The sequence below is a fragment of the Varanus komodoensis genome, unplaced genomic scaffold (genome assembly GCF_004798865.1).
Source record: "Varanus komodoensis strain SLA01 unplaced genomic scaffold, ASM479886v1 scaffold3, whole genome shotgun sequence".
NCBI lineage: Eukaryota > Metazoa > Chordata > Lepidosauria > Squamata > Varanidae > Varanus > Varanus komodoensis.
The window spans coordinates 51,166,279-51,190,587 of NW_025335761.1; the positions used below are offsets into that span (position 1 = coordinate 51,166,279).

Here is a 24,309-nt window from a genome sequence, read left to right on the forward strand (position 1 = left end):
TCTGGAACCACTGCCAGCCAGGGAGGGGATGCATTGCATGGGATCTTCAGGCATAGGATCCCTACACTCGGAGCAGGATACAGGAGGGAAGAACAGTGGGTCCATTTATACGTCGAATGGTGAAGTATAATAATGTGACATAGTACAGCTCACTCATAGCATATGTGCCTTCTGCCATTGACTGCTTATTATGCTGAGCAAAAGGTGCTAATGACAGAAATGGCAGTGCGCAGGCTGTGCCATCCACCAGTTTGACCGTACATGACTATTTACTTGTTTGTTTAATTTCTATACCACCCATAAGACCAGAACAGCTCTCTGGGTGGTTCATGAAGTCAAAAAAACCAACAGAACAAAATAAAATACCAAATAGCAAAATCAGTAACATTAGCATCAAATATGCATAATATAAAAACAACAGCAGGCCTACAACAACCACATTCAAGTTAGTCCTAAGGTATAACAGCTGAACAATAAATAAAACATAAACACAGAGTTAAAATGAGTTTTAAAAGAACTAAAACCATTTAACTATTAAATGTTAAGTAAATAAAAAGGGTTTTGCCTGGTGCCAAAAGGAATAGATAGTAGGCACCAGGTACACCTCTTTGGGTGACTAATCTTCCCCACCATGTCTTCACTGGGAAGTACAATGATCAAACATTGGAACAGGAATTAATTGATTGACGCACCTGACGCATAGTCGTTGGCTACAGTTGCTGACAGTATTTAAGGCAGCAACTCCTATGATCAAGCTTATGCTTCTGTCATTTCTTTACCTTTAATGTCTTTCAGGCTCCAAGTCACGTGTATGGTGGCCATAGCAGCCATGTAACCAATGTTGATTTTCTATATGAAGATACTCATCTCATCTCCACAGGTGGAAAAGATACCAGTATTATGCAGTGGCGAGTCATTTAGAGGAAACCTTGTATATGTTACCAAGAACTGACCATGCACCGAAGTTCTGTATAAACTGTATATTTAAGATTTAACAATATGGTTGCTGTCTAGCCTAGACACTGTGATTTTTAAGTTTTAAAATCCTTACAAACCTCAGGAAAACTAAGTCCTTGGCTGACTACCATACTTATTTCAGTAACTTGTTAGGCATCACTTAAACAACAAAAAAGCTATTTTCTCCGTGTGTCTCTTGTTGAATAACATATGAAGCAGTACAAACTTCAAATGAAGTCATGACTTGGATGTTTATGCAATAAAAATGAACAGGACTTTTCAATTAACTCGTTACAAGAAATGTATCCCAAAACTGCACTGTTGTGCTTCACCATTTCGTTATCTACCCTTTGAACTATCTAACTACATAGTTAGAACAGCTGTGGGTGAAAATTTGATGGTACGTCCATTTCTGATGAACGGTGACACCAAGCTGGGTGATGCTGAGTGGACAAGCCATTGAGCACTGCTGTTCTGTGATATTCTTTTCAGTGGGGCTTCCATAGCTTTGCTATGTGAAATATGTATTTTATTCAGTAGTACTTACTGAGTTTTCCCACATTTAAATAAAAAAGCAAATGCTAGAATATTCATTAACTTGCATTTTTATATATTTTATTTTACAAGTGGGAATGCATTATAGAAAAAGTTAGTTACAACTTAATTTCCATAGAAATATGTGGAAAGGGATTTAATTGCAACTAAATTAAGTCTTACTGATTTCAGTGGGACTAACATTTTCTCGATTATGCCCAGATTTTTATTCTTTTTGAAATTAAGCACATTCTACCCCAGTTTTAACTTGAATATCTCATCAGGGATTTCCACTTCAGGAAACCTAGTTCAAGACGAAGACTTTTTTTACATGTATATGAACCATTTCTTATTTAAAAATAACAAACCAACTTAACCATGTCTCAGTTGTTCAGTTGATAAAATAAAAATAAACCAATCTGTATATCAATCAGCATGAATATTACTACCATATACATGTGTAAAATTTTTAGCAATTCATGAGAAATAGTAAGGCATTTTAAGCTTTACTTGTCTATTGCTTAATGGATATTGTATATTCGTATTTTAAGGCCAAGTAGACCACATATTAAAAAAAATAAGCGTACCATAAACCTGCAAAGGAGATGAGGAAGGACACACAAATGAACCATTCAGTAGGCCAGTTGGACTGCACAAGCAATCCAAATAGTTTCTTGGGGCTACAGTATTTTTAAGGGATATAGTGAAACAGTGTGCAATTCAGGAAGCCTGAGCCCAAGGATCCTGAGCAATTTTGTAGAGAATGCCTGGCCTCTGGTCAAACGATGCAGCAGCCAGTTGGGAGCGCAAAATGTAGGGGTGCCCTTTCCATTGATTGATGACTTCACTCTTCACACCCTTCTCACTCACACACATGCACTGTGTGTTTTGCATGAACCAATATTTGTAGTATGAAATAAGACTGTGTATTACAATGAAGTAAGCGTGGAGATGGTCTCAAATAGTTCAGAAGGCCTTATCAGTTTTGATTGTGACACAGATGGAAATGTATTGTTTACATTGGGGAATGTATCTCATGATTTTAAATGCACAGAATTATAAACAGGCTCTGAAAAGAAAGAAATAGTAAAGTTTTTCTTATAAAACAGGAGAGGAGACATGTGAATTAATTGAGCTCTTAAGCACGGGTTGTTTAGAATTATTTCAATGAAGATATAATAAGTTTTGAAGCTTTTTTATTACATCTCCAACTTGCTACACTGAACGTGCAGGACACCAATAAACATCATGTATCAAGGGGATTTGGTCTGATTTGTCTGTGTTATACCATTCACCATGAACTAAAACCTAGAGTTAAGTCTGAACATGGGGCTACATAAAGGCTGAACATTTCTGAAGCAATTTCATTATATGGAGAGTAGGGTTTGCACAAACATTTACTGTTTTGTATTTGCAGTTACAAGCAGTGAAAATAGAACAAAACACAAGTCAATAAAATTAAACACAGCATTAATCCAGCATACCAGCACAGCATTATAAAATATAATGCAAGAGAACAAAGGCTAAAATTATATCATATTTAAGAATATAAACTATATCACTTAACGTATATATTGCAATATTTTACATGCTTGGGAGAACAGGAAAGTGTTACTTGAATATTGAAAATATAACCGTGTTGGGCACCAGGTGAATTATTCAAGGGAAAGCAGTTCAAAGGGAGCATTACCCCCCCCCTTTGGAATGTTCTTCAAATTGAGGGGGTACTCAGGAAAGGCTTCTGTGGATGACCTTAAGCCATATAAGTGGTAAAGCAGTCTTGCCTAGAGAGAAGAAGGTAGAACTAAGTGGTGATAACTTAGGCACAGTGAAACATTCCAAAGCTCTGGAACAATGTCAAAATCCGTCGAGTGACCTTGCAGGCTGGAAGGCTGCCACTGTGGGTATGAACAGATCCTTGCCTGTGTTGACCTGTCAGCAAGGATAAGCACTGAATCTTGTGAAGTTTTGGCAAGGATTTTTAGCTATATAGATTACACAGCCTGATCAGCTTCTTAATGTGGCTTCAGTTTTAAACAGAACTGTAAGACCTGTTTTCTTAAAATTACTCTTTCAGTCCAAACAGCTGCTTGGAAGGAAAGCTTCCTTCAGGGGTCAGCACCATATGGCACAAACCTTGGCCCAAACTGTGATAGGGGTCCTGCTCCTGATTGCCAGAGCCCTCTGGCTCGGCTCTTGTGGCTGTTACTATGTCCTGTATTCTCTGGCCCTATCCAAGCACGTGACGGCACTGACTGGAGTACAGAGAAAACAGCAGCTTTGTTTGTTCTTCTGAGCTTTGGAGTTGAGGATTTTGCCCAGAGGGAGGGGACAAGTGCATGGACAGTGGTGACCGTAGCAAGGAGGTGAGCACTCCTGACATGCTGCCCAGGGGTCCACTAGAAGAAATGGGTCTCTTGGGAGACTGATCCTGTCTCTGTGATCAAAGAATGCCTCAAGCCACCACCGCGTGTTTGCCAGTACTTATTCCAGGGTGAGTAATACAACATACACAGTACATGGAAGCACAGCCTTGCAGAAATTGTGCATTTATCACCATTGTGGTTTCTCACACTTCATTAAAAAAATAAAATGGTCAAACTTGTGCTCCTTTTTTAGGGGTGAAAGCAAAAGCAACATTAAACTGAACTTGGTCAAATATTGCTATGGAGTAGAGAAAGATAGGTTGGAATTAGTGACTTTAAAGATAGTTACGTTCCTGTGCCAGGGTTAGTGGTACATAGTCTCAGATTATAATAATTAGTGCACTGATAATCTCATGCAGAGGTGGGTGGATAGTGGCATACATTTCTTTAAGAATATAAATTTGAAAACTCTGCTGCTCAAATACAGGCAAATGTAGGATATCCAAAAAGCTTAGGCTTTTAAAAGAGCCCAACCACAAGTTAATTTTGTTTATAAATTCTGGATATGAACTGGATGAAGGAAAAGATAGAAGTAGGAATTTATACTACTCATTTATCTAGTTGAGTATTGGCAGAGGCTCTCCAGGGCTTCAGACGATTTCACCAGCCCTGCTTTTGGATTCAAGGGATCAAACCTTGGATATTTTGTATATAAAGCCTCCATTCTGCCACAGAGGAATGGCCCCTCCTGCAAGGAGTTGGTCCTATCTTGAGCTGGTGACATGGGCTTGTCTTAGAACTGAACCCAGATCCAAATGCAAAACTCGTTTCTAGACAGATTCTTGCATTGATTTGTTTCGGGCTTTCCATCAATACTGTTACAGCTCTGGATGGTGGATTGCATCTTCATAAGATGCATCAAGACAGATGGCCCTTACTGCTACTAATCAAAAAATACTCTGCTGCTAGCTATTCCATCTCAATCTCAACAGGTATTTTCATGGCAAGAAAAGAAGTAGTTGATGGAAAAACAGGTCTCAGATGGAAGGCATGAAGGTCTGCATAAAGTGCCCTGCTTGAGGAAGGTCATTGCATTACAAAAGCCTTGTTTGGAAGTCTTGCAAATGCATGAGAAGGCTCAAGATACCTCATTCCTTTTGAAAAGCAAACACCAGTCAGGACATAATACTTCAGCAAAAAAGGCTCTATTCTTATGTGATGGAGAATTTGAATGCTTTGGGGAAATACTGGACTGGTATTTGAACAATGCAGACAGCAGGAAGATAGTGATTTTGTTCCAAAAGTTATTGCTATTACATATACACAACTACTTGTGTCTCTATAAGAAATGGATGTGAGAAAGTGTCCCATCAGACATTGCTAGACAGCTACTCCCATCCCAGCTTGCATAGCCAATAGTGATGGATTAAGGGAACTGTAGTTCAACATTTGCAGGGCCCCATGTTCCCCATCCCTGTTATAAGAAGCCAAACACCACTATAATCACCCAGAGAGCTTCAGCTACAGGGCAGTATAGGAACGAAATAAACAGGCAATTTTTTTTTAACCAGTGCCATGTGGTGCATCCATCTATGATGCTGCATTTTCATTCAAGGAGTCCATGTGATAAATGTGACATATTTAGCAGCAGCCCATAATGGCACAGTTTGCCATTACTGACCACAGCTGCAAGGGTACAGAGGCGGTGTGACCCACATGCTTCCTGGCTTTGTTGCTACACATGGTCAAGTCGTCTCCAACTTAAACGATACCATGAATGAAAGCTTTCCAAAATGGCCTGTGCGTGACAGCTGCATGCTGTCTTCTCAGTGCAAGGCTGTGTCACTGGTCCCTTGCGCCTCCACCACACCACTGGCATGCTTTGCATGAGCAAGACTGCAAATTCAGTTTCCAGTTGAACATCTTGGATAACAGAATCTGAGAAAAGCCTTGGAGAACTGTTAATTCTAGCTCCCTCCCCCCCCCGAACATCTGCCGCGCTCCGCGGCTCGGACCACCTGCCGCGCCGCGCTGTTGCCGTCACTGCCACTGCCGGACTGGGGCGCACCGCCGAGCCGGGGGCCAGCTGATGCCGCTCCCACGGCCATCGCTGGGCCACCCCGGCAACGGAGGACGCCAGGGCCACTCCAGGCCCGCCACCGACAGCGCAGAGGAGGGTGCCGCCATCTTGCCGCCGGATGGGTTTCCGTGCCCCTCCCTGCTCCGCCCCCCGCTGGTGCTGGTGAGACCGACGCCGGATTGGGGCGGAGCGCGTGGGCAGGCGCTAGCTTAACCCGCCGGACGCGGCTGAAGGGCGGCGGCACTGCCGTTTGTGGCCGTTCATGGCCGTGCAGGGCTGGGCTGGCAGGGGACTAGGTTGGTGGGGGGAAGTTTAATTTTGTATTGGGGGGGGGGGAAATGGGGAGTTTTTGATTGTTTTTATAATTTTATTGTATTTTAATTTGTTTTTATGGAGTAGTCCCTGGCCATGTCGACGGTTGAGTTTCCTGGGGAGCGCGGGGGCGCCGCCATTGGGGTGGTCATGGGCAATGGACGTTACAGCGGTGGGGGTTTAATGTGTCTGCGTAGAAGGAGGGACAGATGGCTGACACCTGTCCCTCCTTCTGGTTTTGCCCCCAGCCAGAGGGTGCCAGGTAGTCTTGTCAACCACCCCTCGGTGCTGCTGCTCAATGCTAGGTCGGTCCACAATAAATCTTCCCTCATCCATGACTTGATTGTGGATGAGGGGGCCAACCTGGCTTGCATAACGGAGACCTGGACGGGAGGCGGGGGATGTCGCCCTCTCTCAAATGTGCCCGCCCGGCTATCTGGCTCAGCACCATTCACACCCGGAAGGGAGGGGAGGGGAGATCGCTTTGGTTTACTGAGCCTCCATCTCCCTCATGGGACTTCCGGTCCCTTTGAGGACAGGGCTGGAGTGCCTCTACTTGGTGTTGGGCGACCGAGACAGATTGGGGATTCTGTTGGTGTACCGTGCACCCTTCTGCCCAACAGTCTCCCTGCCTGAGCTGACGGAGACCGTCTTGGACCTGGTGTTGAGGACCCCCAGGATGCTGGTCTGGGGGACTTCAATCTCCATGCCGAGACTGGTCTGACCGGGGCGGCTCAGGACTTCATGGCCTCCATGACGGCCATGGGGCTGTCTCAACATGTCACAGGCCCAACCCATGAACATGGACACACTCTGGACCTGGTTTTCTCGACGGGGCAGGAAGAGGGTGGTCTGAGGGTGAGGAATTTATGTCTGACACCCCTGTCATGGTCAGATCACTTCCTGGTGAGGTTTGTGCTGGAGAGCGGCCTCTCCCTCTGTAAGGGTGCGGACCCAATTGTGTGGGTCCGCCCCTGGAGCCGGATGGATCCGGATGGATTCCTGAAGGCCCTGGGGGAGTTTCTGGCTGACAAGACTGGTGTTCCTGTCGAGGCCCTGGTCGAACTGTGGAACGGGGAGATGACCAGGGCTGTTGACACGATCGCTCCTAAGTGTCCTCTCCCGCCAGGCAGAGCCCACTCTTCCCCCGGTATACACCTGAATTGCAGGCGATGAAGCAGGCTGGGAGACAGCTAGAGCGTAGGTGGAGGAGATCACGGGATAAATCTGACCGAACACACTTGAGAGCCCATTATCGGGCCTATGCTGTGGTGGCGAGGATGGTGAAAAAAAAATTCTTTTCCGTTTCCATTGCCTCCTCAAAATGCCGTCCAGCGGAGCTTTTTCGAGTGGTGCATGGCCTGGTTCGTCCAGGTCCTAAGAAAGATCTGGTTCCACCCTCGAAGGCCCGCTGTGACGACTTTGCCAAGCATTTCAGGGAGAAAATCGCTCAGATTCGTCACGAGCTAGACTCTACTAGTGCCTCAGAGGTTTCTGGGGAGATACCAACGCCACCGTCTGGTCCAAAATTAATGGATGAATATCAGTTATTGTGGCCTGATGATGTGAACAAGGTGCTTGGATGAGTACGTCCCACCACTTGCCTATTGGACCCTTGCCCGTCTTGGTTAATAAATAACTCCAAGCACGGGATTGGGATCTGGACCTTGGAAGTGGTTAATGCTTCTCTGAGGGAGGGTCGGGTACCTGCCCCTTTAAAGGAGGCGGTAGTCTGACCGGTCCTGAAGAAAGCGTCACTGGATCCAGAGATGGCCACTAATTATAGACCAGTGGCCAACATCCCATTTCTGGGGAAGGTGTTGGAGCAGGTGGTGGCGGGACAACTCCAAGCTCTCTTGGATGAAACTGATTATCTGGACCCATTTCAGTCCAGCTTCAGACCCGGGTACGGTACTGAATCTGCCTTGGTCACCCTGTACGATGACCTGTGCAGGGAGAAGGACGGGAGGAGTGCGTCCCTGTTGGTTCTTCTGGACCTCTCAGCGGCTTTCAATACCATCGACCATGGTATCCTTCTGGATAGGCTAGCAGGACTGGGGGTTGGAGGCACTGCTTTGCAGTGGTTCCGCTCCTATCTCAATGACCGATTCCAGAAGGTGGTGCTGGGGGACTATGGCTCTGTGCCATGGCAGCTATGCCATGGAGTACCGCAGGGGTCCATTTTGTCCCCTTTGCTGTTTAACATCTACATGAAACCGCTGGGAGAGGTCATCAGGAGGTGTGGGCTGCGGAATCATCAGTACGCTGATGATACCCAGCTCTACCTCTCGTTTTCCACCAATCCGGGTGAGGCAGTGGCTGTGCTGAACCAGTGCCTGGCCGAGGTAATGGGCTGGATGAGGGCCAATAAACTGAAGCTCAATCCAGACAAGATGGAGGTCCTATTGGTTGGCGGATTGGGCTTCGGTGAGGGTGAATTGAACCTAGTCCTGAATGGGGTTGCACTCCCTCTAAGGGACAAGGTCCGCAGCTTGGGAGTGCTCCTCGACCCAGAGCTTTCATTGGAAGCTCAGGTGACAGCAGTGGCGAGGAGCGCTTTCCTTCAGCTTCGGCTGATCCATCAGCTGCGCCCCTACCTGGAGTACGACTGCCTGGCGACAGTGACACGCGCGTTGGTGACTTCCCGCCTTGACTTCTGTAACGTGCTCTACGTGGGGCTACCCTTGAAGACGGTCCGGATACTTCAATTGGTTCAAAATAGAGTTGCCAGGCTGCTGACGGGGACTGGGCGTTATGTGCACATGACTCCAGTCCTCCGTCAGCTTCACTGGCTTCCCATTGAAGTCCGGGCCCAATTCAAGGTGTTGGTGATGACCTATAAAGCCCTAAACGGCTTGGGTCCTGGTTACTAAGGAGCACTTAGTAACGTAAGGAGCACTTACGTTCATATATGCCCGCCCCTTGAGATCTGCGGGAGAGGCCCTTCTCCGGGAACCCTCCGTGAAGGAAATTGGAGGGTAAGTACTCGGAGGAGGGCTTTCTCTGCGGTGGCACCCAGTCTATGGAATGTGCTCCCCAGAGAAGTCCGCCTGGTGCCGTCGTTATTTGTTTTTCAGCGCCAGGCGAAGACCTTTTTATTCAAACGTCATTTTAACTGTTAATACTATTTATTTATTTTATTCTTCAGCCAGGGCGACTTATTTTATATTGTAAACTTATTTTATATTTTATTGTATTATATTTTAATTGATATATTTGTGAGCCGCCCTGAGGCTTCGGCGAATGGGGCGGCATAGACATTTTCTAAATAAATAAACTGCTGCAAACAGCAGCAGACCCCGCTCTTCCCTCCATCAGCATCAAGCAAAGTCACTGGGAGTTGCATATGTTCAGTGACAGGCTGCCAATGAATTCAAAATGCTCTTCTCTGCTGCCCTTCTTTTGGTTTCTCCCCACATCTTCCTTCCCATATCCCCTCCCCTCAACACTTACACATTTTAAAGAGTCGTGTTTCAATGTAACATGCAAATAGGCACCCAGTTTAAAGGATAAAGAGCAAATAGTCAAGGCTAGTCTCTGAGGAGCGGCTAAGGTGCCCTCGAATTGGTTTCCATAAAACTCTCCAGCTAATAATTCTGGGATGTCAAACCTAAAATAAACTTTCAAAGTTTATTGATTTAGGCAAACCTATTCTTGGACAACCAGAAGCTGCTAGTGCAAGACTCAGTGGGCTTCTTTCCAGGTAGGTGTGTATCCAATCACAGCCTAAAAGTCTGGAAGGGGTTTTAGAGGTGAGAGGTTGCTTGGCAATCGGCATGGGCACCTGACCAGTGAGAGCAGGTGTGGTGTCACGGTGAGTGTTGGATGGGGCTATGGAGATCTGAGTTCTAATCCCCACTCAGCCATGAAGCTCACTGCATGACTTCGGGTGAATCATTGACCCTCTTCCTGGCCTTCCTCATGGGTTGTGGTTGTGAGAATAAAGCTGGAGAACACTGAAAGCTGCTTTGGGTTCCTTGCAAGAGGAAGAAAGCTGGAATATAAATACAATGTAATAGTGATAAACTATTATTATAATAATGTAATAATGATAAAATTATAAATAAATAAAAAATTATTAAAATTATAGTTATATTAAAATTATAAAAAGCTTCATTTCATTTTATGCTGCTTTCACTGTAAGACTGTCCTGAGACACTAGTAATTGGAAGGTATATAAAAGCTTTAAATAATAAATAAATAAATAAGATGATGACAATAACCATAGGAATGTGTTTTCCTGCAATAGGACCTTTACACAGAGAGGGCTCTGGAGGTCTTGATCAGGCTGTACCATAAGGCAAAAGCAAACATCAAGTGTGGCTGCTAGACCCAGCTTTAATGTCTTGTCTGCCTTGGCCATGAATAAACCTGGAGAGGTGAGCTGCTAATATGGCACAATCACAGGTTCTTCTTCACGGTCTCTGTGCATCACATCATGATCTCTGGGCTTCAGCAACAGTGGAAGGCCTAGGCTGGAAGAAACTTCAAGAACTCAGTGTCACAGCATATGTATGCATGGGCACACCTGCTATATGTAGCCAGCACTACATGCATCTGAAAGAGGAAGTCATGGATTATTTTTCATAATAAATCCTTTCATCTTGGACTTGCCTTGAGAATCTTGGTTTATCATCTGCAGCCCACTTCATTAGATGCCTGAGGTGAGCTGTCCTCTGTCGGCCACCCTCCCCAACATGCACGGGCACGAACACAGAGGTTAGAGAAGAATGTCAACAGTTTCTGAACAGCTGTGTGGATTCCCTTCTATCCCAAGCACTATGTCAAGTCTTCAAGGTGCCCTCATAGGTAGAAACCTGATAGATAAGAGTGGTCGCGTCCTTGCACAGAAGACAGTTTTCCATTTGAAGGGCTGCCAGAGGACTGTCCTCTGTTCGGAAGGCATCCTGCCATGGAAGAGCTGCCAGTCCAAATCCAATTTAAAGACTAAAAACCCTCAAAGGGACCAGCGACCTCGAATGCTCATCAACCGCTCCCCAGAGAAGACTCGAGCAAGGCCTGCAGGTCAGACTCTGCTCTTTGTTGAGCTATACTTTATTCTTATTTTAATTATCATAATAATTTCTGAATGCTTACCTATAGCTATAAATGTACACATGCAAAGATTAGGCAACTGATCTTTTTGGATAAGGCGCCTCCTCTTTCCGCGGGGTGGGGGCTTCTAGTCAGCACCACTTTCGGGTCCTCGCATTCTTTTCTCTTTTCTTTTTCGCGCGCGCGCGCGCATGCTCGCTCTCCTTCAAGCCTAGCGACGCTCTCCCCAATCCAAGGCTGCGAGGCAAAGAGGGGGGCGCGCGGGCGCGCCTTGCTTGTACACCGAAGCGCGCGCGCGCGTTTCGCCGCGTTTCTGTGTTGCGGGCACGTTCGGGAGGAGTGGAGGCTCCGTGCGCGCGCACGGCTCCTTCCCTTTCTGCGCGTGCCTGGACGGGCTTGCCAGGTTCGCCGTGCCTGCGAGAGCCTTAGGAGCGGCGGCGGCGGCGGCGGCGGCGGCGGGCGGGCAGACAGGCGGGCGGGCGGAAGTGCCTGTCAGCTGCAGTGGGCAGCGGAGCCCCGCGGGCTTTGTGCGCTTCCTCCTCCTCCTTCTCCTCCTCCTCCTCCCTTTGCCTGTCTCTCTCTCCCCGTCCGTCCCACGCCCACCCTCGCCTCGCCACATCCCGGGAGAGGAGGTGGGAGAGATGGCCTGGCCCCTGGACCGGCTGCCGGGCGCCGAGGAGCGGCTCCCCAGTTAGCGCCCTTGGCCGGGAGATAAGACGATGCCGTCGCCTGCGAGCCGGAGCCCAGCGAGGCAGCGGCACTGAGCAGCCGATGCAGCAGCAGCAGCAGCAGCAGTGCCGCCGGACTTTCTCCTCTCCCTCCTCCTCCTCCGCGGCGCTCCTCCATTGAGCATCTGACAGCCCGCAATAGCTGCCGCCGCCGCTTTAGGAGCAGACGCGCCGCCGCCGCATCTCGGGCCCGGGGAAACGTCCTGCTGCGCAGTCGGGGGAAAGGCTGGCCACAGGCGGCTGCGCAGAGCTCAACTGCGGGGAAAATGAGGTGAGTCAGCCGAGCGGCGGAGACTGCCCAACCTCGTTTCTCCTCCTGCTCGTGCGCGCAAGTCCTGCGGGCGGCGCGGCGCCTCCTTCGCAGCGGCTGCTGGCGGAGGGAACCTTCGTACCTGTCCGCGGGCAGGTGCGGGCGGCGTTGCCTGCCCTTCGCGGAGAAGCGGCGGGCTGGCGCACTGCGGTGTGTGCGTGCAGCTGGCTAGGATCGGTGTGCATGTGCCCTCCGTTTCCTTCCCTTCGGGCCTAGACTAAGGCGTCTTTCCCCAAAGGCTTCCTTGCGCCCCGGGCAGCTTTTTCGATGCGCTTTCTCCCAGAACGTTGCCAACTCTCTTCTGCGAAACTGCCCGTTGCTCCTGTGCTCTTTAGCAGCAGCGTGAGCAGCAGATCCACTGCAGAACGGAGCCCCTGTGGAACCGGTTCTTTGCGGACTAGAGCTGGCTACGTGCAAGATGACTTCACTAGTCCACAGACGTCTCAGTCAGTCTGCGTGGTGCCACAGGTGAACTCGTGTGTGTGTGTGTGTGTGTGTGTGTGTGTGTTGGTTTGCTGCAATGACAGGCTAAGACAGCTGCTTCTTTAAAGGTGTCAGAGGTTACTAGGTGCCCACTTGCTGATTTCTGCAGACCAAGCCACTGTTCCATGCTTAAAACTCAGCAAGATGTTTTTCTTTCTTTCTTTCTTCTGGTGAGCTGGCAACTGTAAAACAGCAATGATGTAATAAGGGAGAGCCTCTGAGCATTCATAGACTGCCTTGTACTTATGAAGGGGGAGAGCATCTTCATTGAAGTGTGTCTTTCTGGCTTGTCTGTACTATGGTGCAGGAGGAATGCCCTAATTCTTCTGGTGCTGAACATTGTTTGGAGAGGGGGAAAACAGATGACACCTCTTCAAAGGAACAGCTTTCTCATTTGAAGCAGCTCTTTTCAAATGAGAGCTTTCCTCATGTGGGTACAGCAGCCTTCTCCAACCTGGTGACTTCCAGGGGTATTGAATTACAACTGCAGCTGGCTGGAGCTTATGGAGTTGTAGTCCAAGGTATCCTTGGTCACCCCTGGTAGAAACATAGGCACTGCCATTGTAGTGATGTTGATTCCTCCCGCTTCATCAAAAAAGGACATTAAAGTGTCACCGTGTCTCCCAGTCCTTCACTGGGATGGATATAATGTTAGTACACAGCATGTTGGCAACATGACTGGCTGTCATACTTGAAAATCCCATGTGACAGATTGTGTGTGTGTGCTTCTGCAACCAGGCAAGCACACACACACATGCTTTATTTTCCACATGCTATTTCTGACCTTACTCCATATCTTTGCTTGGACAACGACGTGTGTGCAGACATTCAGATATAATGAAACACTTCCACTTCTGTGCTAGAAAAAGTAATGTGTGAAATAGCCTCTGTGGCTCATGTTCTATGTCACACATGGGTTTACATGTTTGGCCCTCACTCTTCCCATATCTTCACAGTGGTTTTGAATATAGATGCTTTCCAGCTCAGTGGTTGTGTGGTGAGTGTCATTCAGAACACTCAACATGTGTGTACAGATTGGCTTCAGCAGGTAACTTTCCTGTTTCATGTGTGAGAATGAGGGATGTGGAAAGACTTGGGATGCATCCTATAAAGAAACACAGAGAGAGTGTTTGCATGGCAACAGAGAGAGGAAATACTCAACTCGCCTCTGTTGCTATGAATGTGGGTGTGTGCATTTCCTCCATCAATACTGCCATGCATAAACAGTGTGTGCATGTTGAAAGGGTCTTCCTTTGCTCCTGTTTCAACGCATGATGTGTGTTCTGTGTTTTCCTGGGTTCATGTTTGCATATGCTGTTTTCAGCAAGGGAAGGGGCCTCTGTATTTCCAGCCTCTCTCTTTCTCGCTATCATATACCTGTTGTCCACTGACGCTTTGCATGGTGGAGTGCCATACCTGCCCCATCCAGCACTGCTGAGCTGCCATTGCTGGGCACCTGCCAAACCCCACTGTCCAGCATGAGGACGAGCCTGAGCTGCACAGTTTCTTGTTCTTGGTCCTCTTCCTTGCTGCTGCTGCTGACTGTAAGAAGAGCAAGGTGGTGTAGCATCTTCTGCTATCCCCCCGTGCTGTCTCTCCGAGCTATTGTGCAGATTGAGTCCACTGGGTGAGGACAAGCAGAACTGTAGTGGAGGCAGTAAGGAGGTGGGTCTGTTGCACCTATCTCGCCCCAGGGCTCCCAGAGCCTGGAACAAAGAACATAAGAGGAGCCATGCTGGCTAGCAGTGGCCAACCAGAAGCAGGACAGGAGCACAATAGCATCTTTTCCCTTGTGTTCCCTTGGCTACTGGAGGTAATATTTAGGTATCATGAGTCACAGCCATTGCTAGGCTTATCCATGGACCCAGCATCGGGGTTCTGCTTTCTGTGTCTACATTTAACTTGCCCTACATGCCTTGCCACTCTCCATGTAAGCATGCTTTCCCAGAGAGTGAAGATGAAGATGAAAGGTACAGGAGTTCCCTAATAGCCTATTCACCCCTTAATTTGCTTGTTCTGGTGATAAGGGGCCGGTAGCATGATTCATGGAGGCTTTCTTCTTTTGTAGCACGGCTGTCTTGTGCAACGGCAGCTTGTGTGGTGGGAACACATTCCTGTTGTTTATTTTTTGCTGGTGATTTATGAAAGCAGGTGACTTTGGAAAGGATTCAGGGACAGAGATCTGGCTGAGGCTCTTGCTTTAGTGATGCAAACTGAGCAGTTGGCATACTTGATCTTGTGTGTGGCATTTCATTGTTTATATGACAGCTGCTTGGGCCAAGATCAGAATAATATGGGGAGAGAAAAGCTTGCCCTTCCTTGAGTTTTGACTGTTGAGGTCCTGGGGGGTGCTGGATGTTGTAGTCCAATACATCTGGAGAGCATCAGCTTTGGGAAGGCTGCCTTAACCTGGTTCTCAAGACTACAGTTACAGAATTGCTCTCATTTACAGTGGCTACAACATATTTTGGCCATAAAAATTTGAAATGCCACTATGTTTTACTGCTTCTTCTTTAGGGCAGGCTATTTATTTGGGAGGAATTGGACACCATGTCTGCCTTTCTTTCACCTGGATGGATGGGTAACATGCTATGGGAGGTGGCTCTTTGGAATGATGGTTTATTGTTCCTTAAGACCATCTGTCAGATTCTGTCAAGGGCTATAAAAGGCTGCCCATAACGCCTGGAAATTCTGCACTAGTATGGCACACACTGTTCACGTGTTCATCTTCCATTCTGCTAATACTGACTGCATGTACTGCTAGAAGTGGTTCTCAGAGGTCTTGTTTCAGGCATGCCTTTTAGGGTTTCAGCTGGCGGAACATGGTGTAACAGTTTATTAAGCTGTTCCAGAGACAAAGGAAAATATCCACTATTCTCAGAAGCATCCACAGGCAATAATTCCTGGTTTACCTCATGTGTAGCAGATGCCCAACTTTATTTTTCTTTTGTTTGGCCACAAGACAGCTAAACTCTTGAGTCCCTCCTGTCTTCTTTTTATAGATGAAGAAGTCTGCTGTGCCCCACCCTGCTGACAGAGGTTTACAGATCTTGGCAGGTTTTGGCTTCCAGCTGCTGTCTGTGGTTACCACCAAACCTCCTCCTCCCTGATGCCAACTGGCATATACATAGGAAGAAACTTGTCCGCACTGTTAAATCCATACTGTGTGTGTTTGTTGCACTAGCATGCCGTGCCTCTTAGGCAAAGGCTGTCAGGGCAGCTTCCATAAACCACAGTAAAACACCAATAAACAGTCTGATTTACAATAAGATCATAAGAGAATAAAACAGCTAAAATAGAATAACAATAAAGTTAAACCATCAATTAATAATAAAACCATTTAAAATAGATTAATATGAACAAATACCATCTAGAATGGTGTACCACATGGTGAAAGAGGCCTTCCTTCCCTCTTGTACCAGGTGAGAATCAGGACCTCAGCACTCACTTTATAGCATCCTTTGGAGGCACTGGGAGGTCCCTTGCCTACATACTGAGGCAGTCTGGTCTCCAGGCTCAACAGAGAGCTTGCAAGGTCTTCTGTTTGACTTTGTATTTCATCCTGGGGATTCCAAAGGTCTCGGGATTGTAACATGAGGTCAGAGATGAGGGAAGGGCTAATTTACGTGGAGAGTTGGGCCAGTTATCATGAGAACATTTATGGGGTGTTGCTAGGCTTTGGCTTAAATTTATGCTTGAGTAGGGCTCTCACTTGATTAGGGAAGTACCATATGGAGATTCCATAGACTGATCAGTCTGCAGTTTATACATCTGTATATTCATGAACTAATTCTGGAAGAGGAGGGGGGTACCTTCTGTGACATAGACATGCATCTTAGAAGAGGCATTCCCTCCAGTGTGATGATGGAGAAGGTATACCTCTCCTAAGATGTTGTCAGCAGCCAGTTATTTTTGTTAGTACAGTTTTTAAAAGTCTGATTAACTGAAAGCACACTCTGATGAGTTCATTCAAGCAGGAGTAATCAAGTTGTTACAGTCTTCCATACTGATCTACTGCCTATGTAGATCAGTACTATGCACTAAGTATTATGAGAGAATGATATAATTATTAAATTAATTGAAAATGAAGTTTAAAATTACACTGTTTGTTGGAATGTGCATGAAGATCATGAATGTTCCCTATGGCATGCATTATTATTATTATTATTATTACCATAATTTTCTACTGCAGTTTGGAAACTTAAGCTGGAGATAATGGATTACTGTAGTCACCCACTGAATTTACAAGAGAATGAGTTTTAAACCAAGAATCTTGAAACATATTCCATCAGCACACCAGCTCTCTGTCCAGGAGACCTTACTGAGGATCATAGTTTTACAAGAAACTAGATCATGACTCAGACAGAGCGTGTGTCAAAGAAAGAGCAACTTAGAATATTTTCTTCTGACTATTCCTACCACCACAGAAAGTTCTGGATCAGAGAATGAACCTGTGAAATTGAGTGAAGAGAGGGTGGGAAATGAAAGCAGACAAGCCATGGTTTCAGCTCTAAACTATGGTTTTTATTGGTGCGGCTCCTCATGCATGGCCAAAGGGCCAGCCATATATTGAAAATACGGTGCGTAGGAAGGTCTTTTGGTTAAAAGTCTAAGTTTCACCTAACTATTTGCACTGCTGCTATAGTCTGGTGTGCATTACCACTCCAGCATCGGCCTGATCGGTGACTCAGGGTTGCACTGATTTTACAAGCAGCCCTCTCACATTCATTTTAAGCCCTAACTGCATTCTGCTGCTTCCCTGGCATTCTCATGAACCCCCCGCCACTTCATGGTCATTAACAGGACCTCTTGTGCCAAGCATCAGGCCCATTCTTCTTTTCTTATCCTCTGTTGGACCTAAGCTGTGGATGCTGGTATAGTAAAACAATATTCCTGAATGGAATGTTCTGCCCTTGCATATCTGCAGCAAAAGTGCTGCTTGCCTTCCCTGAAGTACTTGACCCATCAGCAGAAGTGTCCCGTATGCATCACAAGGTAACCCCGTCAGTTGCAACCTTGCTGCTGCATTCTGCACTAGCTACAGCTTCCAGACCAGCCTGAAGGGCAGCCCCACCTAGAGCTCATCGCAGTGACCCCCAGGAAGCCTCCTCATACCAGCTCTGATTCTTCGTTCAGCTAGTCCAGTGGTTGGCAACTCAACTAGTGGTGGCTCCTCAGGCTTTTCCATTACTCCTTCATTAATGCCCTCAATTGGTGATGTGAGATTGGACTTGACATCTTGTGCATAGAAAGCTTTTGCTCAGCCACTGGGGTTCTGCTGTGGTGCAGGAGCATTGCATGGTGGTGTAGCTTTGCAGGTAACACAGAAATCTCCTTTCAGTCTGAGAGGACTGAAATCAGGCATGTTCTCACTTCATAATGCAGAAGAGACATCTATGGGCTAGATGCAAGTCCAGGGTGAAAAAATCTGTTTGCTGGATTGATTGCTACCTTTATAACCTGCTTTTTCTCCAAGGAATGCAAGCAACATATAGAATCATGTTTCTCTAATTTATTCTCACAAACATCTTGGGAGGTAGGTTAGGTCCAAAGTCACCCTGTGAATTTTATTGTCAAGTAAAGGCAATAATCTCCCCCATCTCTATCAAAGACTCTTAACCACTATACCTGACTGGTTCTCAAGGCCTTCCAGGTAATCCCCTGGGATGAAGGCTGCATATTTCCAGTGACTGGGAAGTAACCTCAAGTGTGGGTTCATCATAAGTTATCAACGAAACATGGACTGTTGTGTTTTCTGAACATAGGTTGTGCTAACAAGCCATGGCTTGTTAACCATGAACAGCCCATGAGGAGAATCCATGATTTGTTGATGGGTTGTGAAATGTGGTTGTTCACCACTGTTTGTTATCTTGGTTGGGTTGAAATAGCTCAGTAACCCTGGTTGCAGCAACAAGCCATGGTTCAGTGAAAGCCCACATGTGACCCATACCCTGAAACCAGGCAAAGGGCTGGGTGAAATTCGGCTAAGGAATGCAGCTTGTTGACCCCAGTATAAGTTCATGCATCTTATTTTTAAAGTTGGCAAGTAATTTATTCTTTCCTGCAAAATGGGACTATCATAGTACCATCCTAGTCATAAGATTAGGTAAGGAAATGCAATTAATTAGTAAGTCTTCAGCTGTGGGGCAGTATAGCAATGTCATAATTAAGGTACATGTTTTTGTTATTTACATAGCAGTTCTGGGGAAGGCTGAGTATCCTTCAGTGGGAGGAAGGGAATTAAAATGTTTCAACCCTACCACAATCCTTGTTCCTTACAGCTGCTATTCACATTGCAAAGGGTGGTGAGAATGTGACCAGGGAGATCTGGATTCTAGTATCCATGAAGCTCTCTGGGTGCTTTGGGCCAGTCACAGACTTTCACAGGGTGTTTGTGGTGAGGATAAAATAAAGTTATGTAAGACAGTCTTGGACTGCAAGGAGATCAAACCAGTCAGTCTTAGAGGAGATCAACCCTGACTGCTCTTTAGAAGGCCAGATACTGAAGATGAAATGCAAATACTATGGCCACCTAATTAGAAGGAAGGACTCACTGGAGAAGACCCTGATGCTGGGAACAATTGACGCCAAAAGAAGAAGGGGACGGCAGAGATGAGGTGGCTGGATGGAGTCACTGAAGCAGTTGGTGTGAGCTTGAGTGGACTCCGGGGATGGTGGAGGGCAGGAAGGCCTGGAGGAATGTTGTCCATGGGGTCGCGATGGGTCGGACACGACCTCGCAACTAACAACAACAAGCAAGACTGTCTGGGTGCCTCACAAGAGGAAGAAAGGCAGGATTTGAATGCAGTATAATAAAAATGAGAATATAATAGCAGACATTGGTCTACCTAACCCAGCATTGACCAGTTTTGAGATTTCTTAGAATAAATGACAGTATAGAAAAGCCATAAAGAAATACATAAAGTCTGTATTGACTGGCAGCAGCTCTCCAGAGTCTAGGACAAGATTCTTCGTGAGTGCTACCTGAATGTATCACTGAGACTGGGACTGGAAGTTACACATTCAGAGCACGGGCTCTTCTAATAAGCTCCCCATTTCAGGGAAATTCACATCACGCCACTGGAGGCTTCCCTTGAAATGCAAACAGCAGGCCCAAAGAGGCAAGCAGAGAGAGAGAGAGAGAGAATGAATTACACTTCCTTTTCCACTCTCAGTTGTCCTGAGGCTGTGCAAAATTCCCCATGGCTCCTTCCCCAAGGCCCTTCTGCTTTCCCTCCTTCCAGGCTCACCAAAGCAAAGGCTTTCTGATGGAAGCCTTTCTTACATTAAAGCTGACCAGCTAGGCTGGCTTTAAGGTACAAAAGAAGAGAATTGCACAAATTAGTAACAAAAGAAACAAGTAGAATTAGAATGCTGATCATGAAGGGAAAGTAACCATAAGAAGTTGATTCCAAACGGAATACCTCTTTTTCCTTCCAAACTGAAACGGTCAAACTGTGCCTCCCAGGTGTATCCTTCTGCTTAAAGCCCCGTTGCCTTGGGTGTTGCTTCTCAGCTGGCAGCCCTCTTTTCCTGATGCTGCACCTTGGGATTAGTGATGCTTGATCTGAAGCTTACACTCAAGGCTGACCCTTTTTACACTACCATGTTCACTAGGCTTTCCCACAGAATTTGAAACACTGTTTTTCAGCAACTGGCTTACCTCTAGGTTTGCTGGCTTTGGCATTACAGCTGCAGATTCTCACCCTCCTTGTCTGAGTCAGAATCTGTTTCCACAGCCCTTGTAGGCTCATTTGTAGGAATCAATTCCTACATTATTTATATACCCAAACAAAAAAAGTATGTTTATTGCATTTGCATAACTGCTGTCAGGTACAAACCTTGGTTTGTAACTAGAGGTGGAGGAGATGCTCTGATCTGACATTGAGCACATTCAAACCACATAATAGCCTACATTCAAGGATTGAGTATGGGTTGTTGTTGAATCATGGGTTATCATGCTGTCTAACCCAGTATCACTATCAAGCCATGGTTTGTTAACCATGAACAAACCCATGAACAGAAACTATGGTTTGTGGTTGGGTTGTGAACTGTAACCCATTTTAAGTGACAACTCACAGTTCTGCAACAACCCATATTCAACCCATACTCAGCTCATGAATGTGGCTTATTCCATTGTCATTACCTTGTCTCATGCTGTATCTTTCCCCTTCTTATGTTAGAATAATAATGGCACATATTAAGGGCTGATTGGAATAAGGAGTAAAGGTGTTTGGTCATAGCTTGAGTCACAAGGGCTGTTGTTTGAGGATATATATCTAACTTTCCCTGAGGATAGCACAACTTAAGTGTGCGCCACTGAAATCAGGAGTAGAGCCCCATTTGTCTGCAGGTTTTGTTGTTTTTTAAAATTTACTATTACAAAAGCTGCCATTGAGGGGCAGCAGCATGCTTCTCAGACCTTCTCCAAGGAGAATAAAAGAATAAAGCATGTTGCCTGGACGAATAAGCAATTGTCCCAAGCAGTAAGACAGTAAGAAGGTGATTTTGTAGAAAACTGTTCACAACTGGTCCTGGAGACCTTGGGACTGACCACAGCATCTTTCCTGTCTGATTAGACGTGAGATATAGAACTGGAAGCAGTAATGAAGCCAGCTAATGCCATGGTATTAATACTAGAGATTAAAACACTGGCTTGGCCTTACTGTAGAGGGATTTAAACAAAGCCCAGGGACTGTTTCCCTTACATTGTGTTTAGACCTGCAGGAGGGCATTTTCTGCAGACAAAAGCTGGGAATGGCAATTCTTTTTTGTGCTGGTTGCCCATTTTAAATTGAGCATTGAGAAGCATCAAAGGACAAATTTGTGGGATGGGCAGCAGAACTGAGGATGCAATTCAGGGTAAGCAAGGACAAAGTGGAAAACACCAGGATGAAATAAAAATGCCCTGACATAATGCACTGATGGGTCCTAAATTCACTGCAGTTTTCTGGGAATGAATCCTAGTGCAAAGTAATATAGCAGTGAAAAATGCAAAGTCAATTTTGGGTTTCTTTAAAGGAATGAAAGGTATATATCGGCACTATGTATCCTAACCCTACACATAACACTTTAGAGAGTAACAAATTTTTAAAAATTATGTACATTTATATCTCATCTTTCTATACAACAGCAAATGAGAGAAAACACAACATAAAACAATTCTGCAAAATATAAAGCAGTATTTAAAGCAAGTAGGTAAAAAGCAGATGAGAATGTACCCTAGCCTGGGCCACTTGGGCCTAGTCACAGACTCTCAGCCCAACCTACCTCACAGGATTGTTGTTTTGAGGATAAGATTGAGAGGAGGAGAATTATGTAAGCTGCTTTGAGTTCCTTGAAAGGAAAAAAATGGGATATAAATATAATAAATAGATAGAACCGTTGCCATGAAATGACCAGCTGAGGCCATTCTCTGTGTTTCTTGCCAACTTGATGTATGGAGGAGCGGTGACGAGACCTTTTCAGCAGTGGTCCTGCCCAAGGTTAGACAGAAAAGCTCTACATTGATATAGTTCATATCCAACCAGAATGAAGAATGGGCCCATGAAATCCACATCTCATCATTAAGGTTGCAGTCCTATGCATGCTTCATGGAAGTAAGGCCCATTGAACTTAGTGGGGCTTGGTTTTGAGTAGCCATGGACAGGACTGCAGTATAAGCAGGTCACGCTACAATGTTTAATGTTATTTCTGAGCTAGGCAGCATGTCAGGATTCTGTTTTCCTATTAGCCTGAGGCATGCAGATTTGCAACCTTTGCATTAGACACACCCCTGCAACATTTTTAACATGGCCCTTGCTGAGACACCTATTTATTTATTATATTTACATCTCACTTTTATTTCTTCTTGCATGAGATCCAAGGCAACTTAGACAGTCCTCATTTTTGTTTTATCCACAATGACTCTGTGAGATAGTCTAGGCTGAGTATCAGGCTGGCCCCAAATCACTCATTGAGATTTGTGAATGAGTGGGAGCTAAATCCTGGAATTCTCAGGACCCAGCTCAGTGCTCAAGTTGCTAGGCCACATTAGCTTTAAACAATGTTTGTCCAGAGTAGATGGTTATTATAATGGCTTTTCATGGCATTAAATCCAATGGAACAAAAAACTTCAGTGTTGACTGTAAATGCTGATTAACGTCTAATATTATATTAGATTTCAGCAACCTTTATCAGTTTGCTTACTCCATGAGATTGCAGGACATTTGCTTTATTAAAGACGGGAAAGATCAGTATTGTGTTGATTGCAGACTCTTCTCAGTATTAAACCATGATTTTAAGATTTTATTTTCTGGTGTTGGCTAGAGATTAGAATCCTCTATAACCATACAATCATAGGCATGACTGCTTAGAAATAAATTAGATTGAGGTCAGTGAGACTTACTTCTGTGTAAGATCCTACAAGATTGCAGCTTCTGTATATTATAAATCAGCAGATGGAAATAATTCCAGATTAGAAATTGAAGGCTTACATTCCAAAGAATATTGGTCTGGTTTCAGAGAACGTCATTTATGCTTAAGTCCCTTGCCTTCAATAAAATAAATTGTGATTAAGTTGTAGTATGACAACGTCTAGGGACTAGTTTTTGACTGTAGAATTAGTGGGCAAGGAAAAGATTAAGTCATTGATGCCCACCCATTTCTATGTTCCAAATTCCCCCTCCTTTTAAACTAAACTAAAATCTAAACTAAACTAAACTAAAAACTAAACTAAACTAAACTAAATTAAACAGAGCCAGGGCTCTGTCTGCATGAAATATGTAGTTAGCTGCTGCAGACAGAGCATGAGACAGCTAGTATATAAACGGGAGTCCATCAGGAACTGGGACGACAGGTAAGAATTCTTACAAGAGTGGTCCAGTCTCTGCCAGCTGGTAAAATCCATTTTGGATTAGTCTCGCTAAGTATCCTCCGTTTCAAACAGCTCAAACACAGCAAGCATTAGCAAGACTTTTCAAGCTGTATTCTGAGACAGGCAACTGGCTTCTGAGGAAGCAGGCACCTTTCCAAAACAGGTTGGGCTCGTTAGATTGTTTTCTGGTGCCTGAAAAGAGAACATACTCTCTTCTGTTTTTGGACTTGACTCAGAAGATATATATCCACACTCTGGTAAGATCCAGATTAGATTACTCTCTGATGCTACTTGTGGGGCTGTCTCTACAGTGCCTAGCAACTAGCTGGAAATGACTGTCAGATGGCATGTCACATCTATATCGAGGGTACATTACTGTCCAGTCATAGTCCAGAATGTAGGACTGGCCCTTACTCCAAGAGCCTGCCAGGTTGTTAAATTCTCATCAGGAATGCAACCTTGAAGTAATATGGTTGACACAAGGAAAGGGGCATTTTCAGCAAGGACACCTTGTTTGTGGAACTCCAGTCTACACCCATCTACCAGGTGCCTGCTCTAATGAATTTCAAACACCAAGTAAAGATGTAGGTTTTCTCCCAGTTATCTGGTGGGGTTTAGAGCCCTGATCC

At 45.5% G+C, this 24,309-nt stretch overlaps 2 protein-coding genes across 10 annotated transcripts in view; both read left to right on the top strand.

The window, feature by feature from the left end:
* The window catches only part of EML1 (EMAP like 1), a 164,662-nt gene extending 161,909 nt beyond the window's left edge, over positions 1-2,753 (top strand). For all 9 annotated transcript variants that reach the window (XM_044435704.1, XM_044435708.1, XM_044435700.1 and 6 more), the window contains one exon: positions 796-2,753. In XM_044435704.1, coding sequence (XP_044291639.1) covers positions 796-921 — 126 coding nt within the window. In that variant the 3' untranslated portion in view covers positions 922-2,753. The remainder of the gene's footprint in view (positions 1-795) is intronic.
* A 9,120-nt stretch (positions 2,754-11,873) lies between these two features.
* The window catches only part of EVL (Enah/Vasp-like), a 184,355-nt gene continuing 171,919 nt past the window's right edge, over positions 11,874-24,309 (top strand). Inside the window, exon 1 of the mRNA XM_044436452.1 lies at positions 11,874-12,303. Within this exon, the coding sequence (XP_044292387.1) occupies positions 12,299-12,303 (5 nt within the window). The 5' untranslated portion in view covers positions 11,874-12,298. The remainder of the gene's footprint in view (positions 12,304-24,309) is intronic.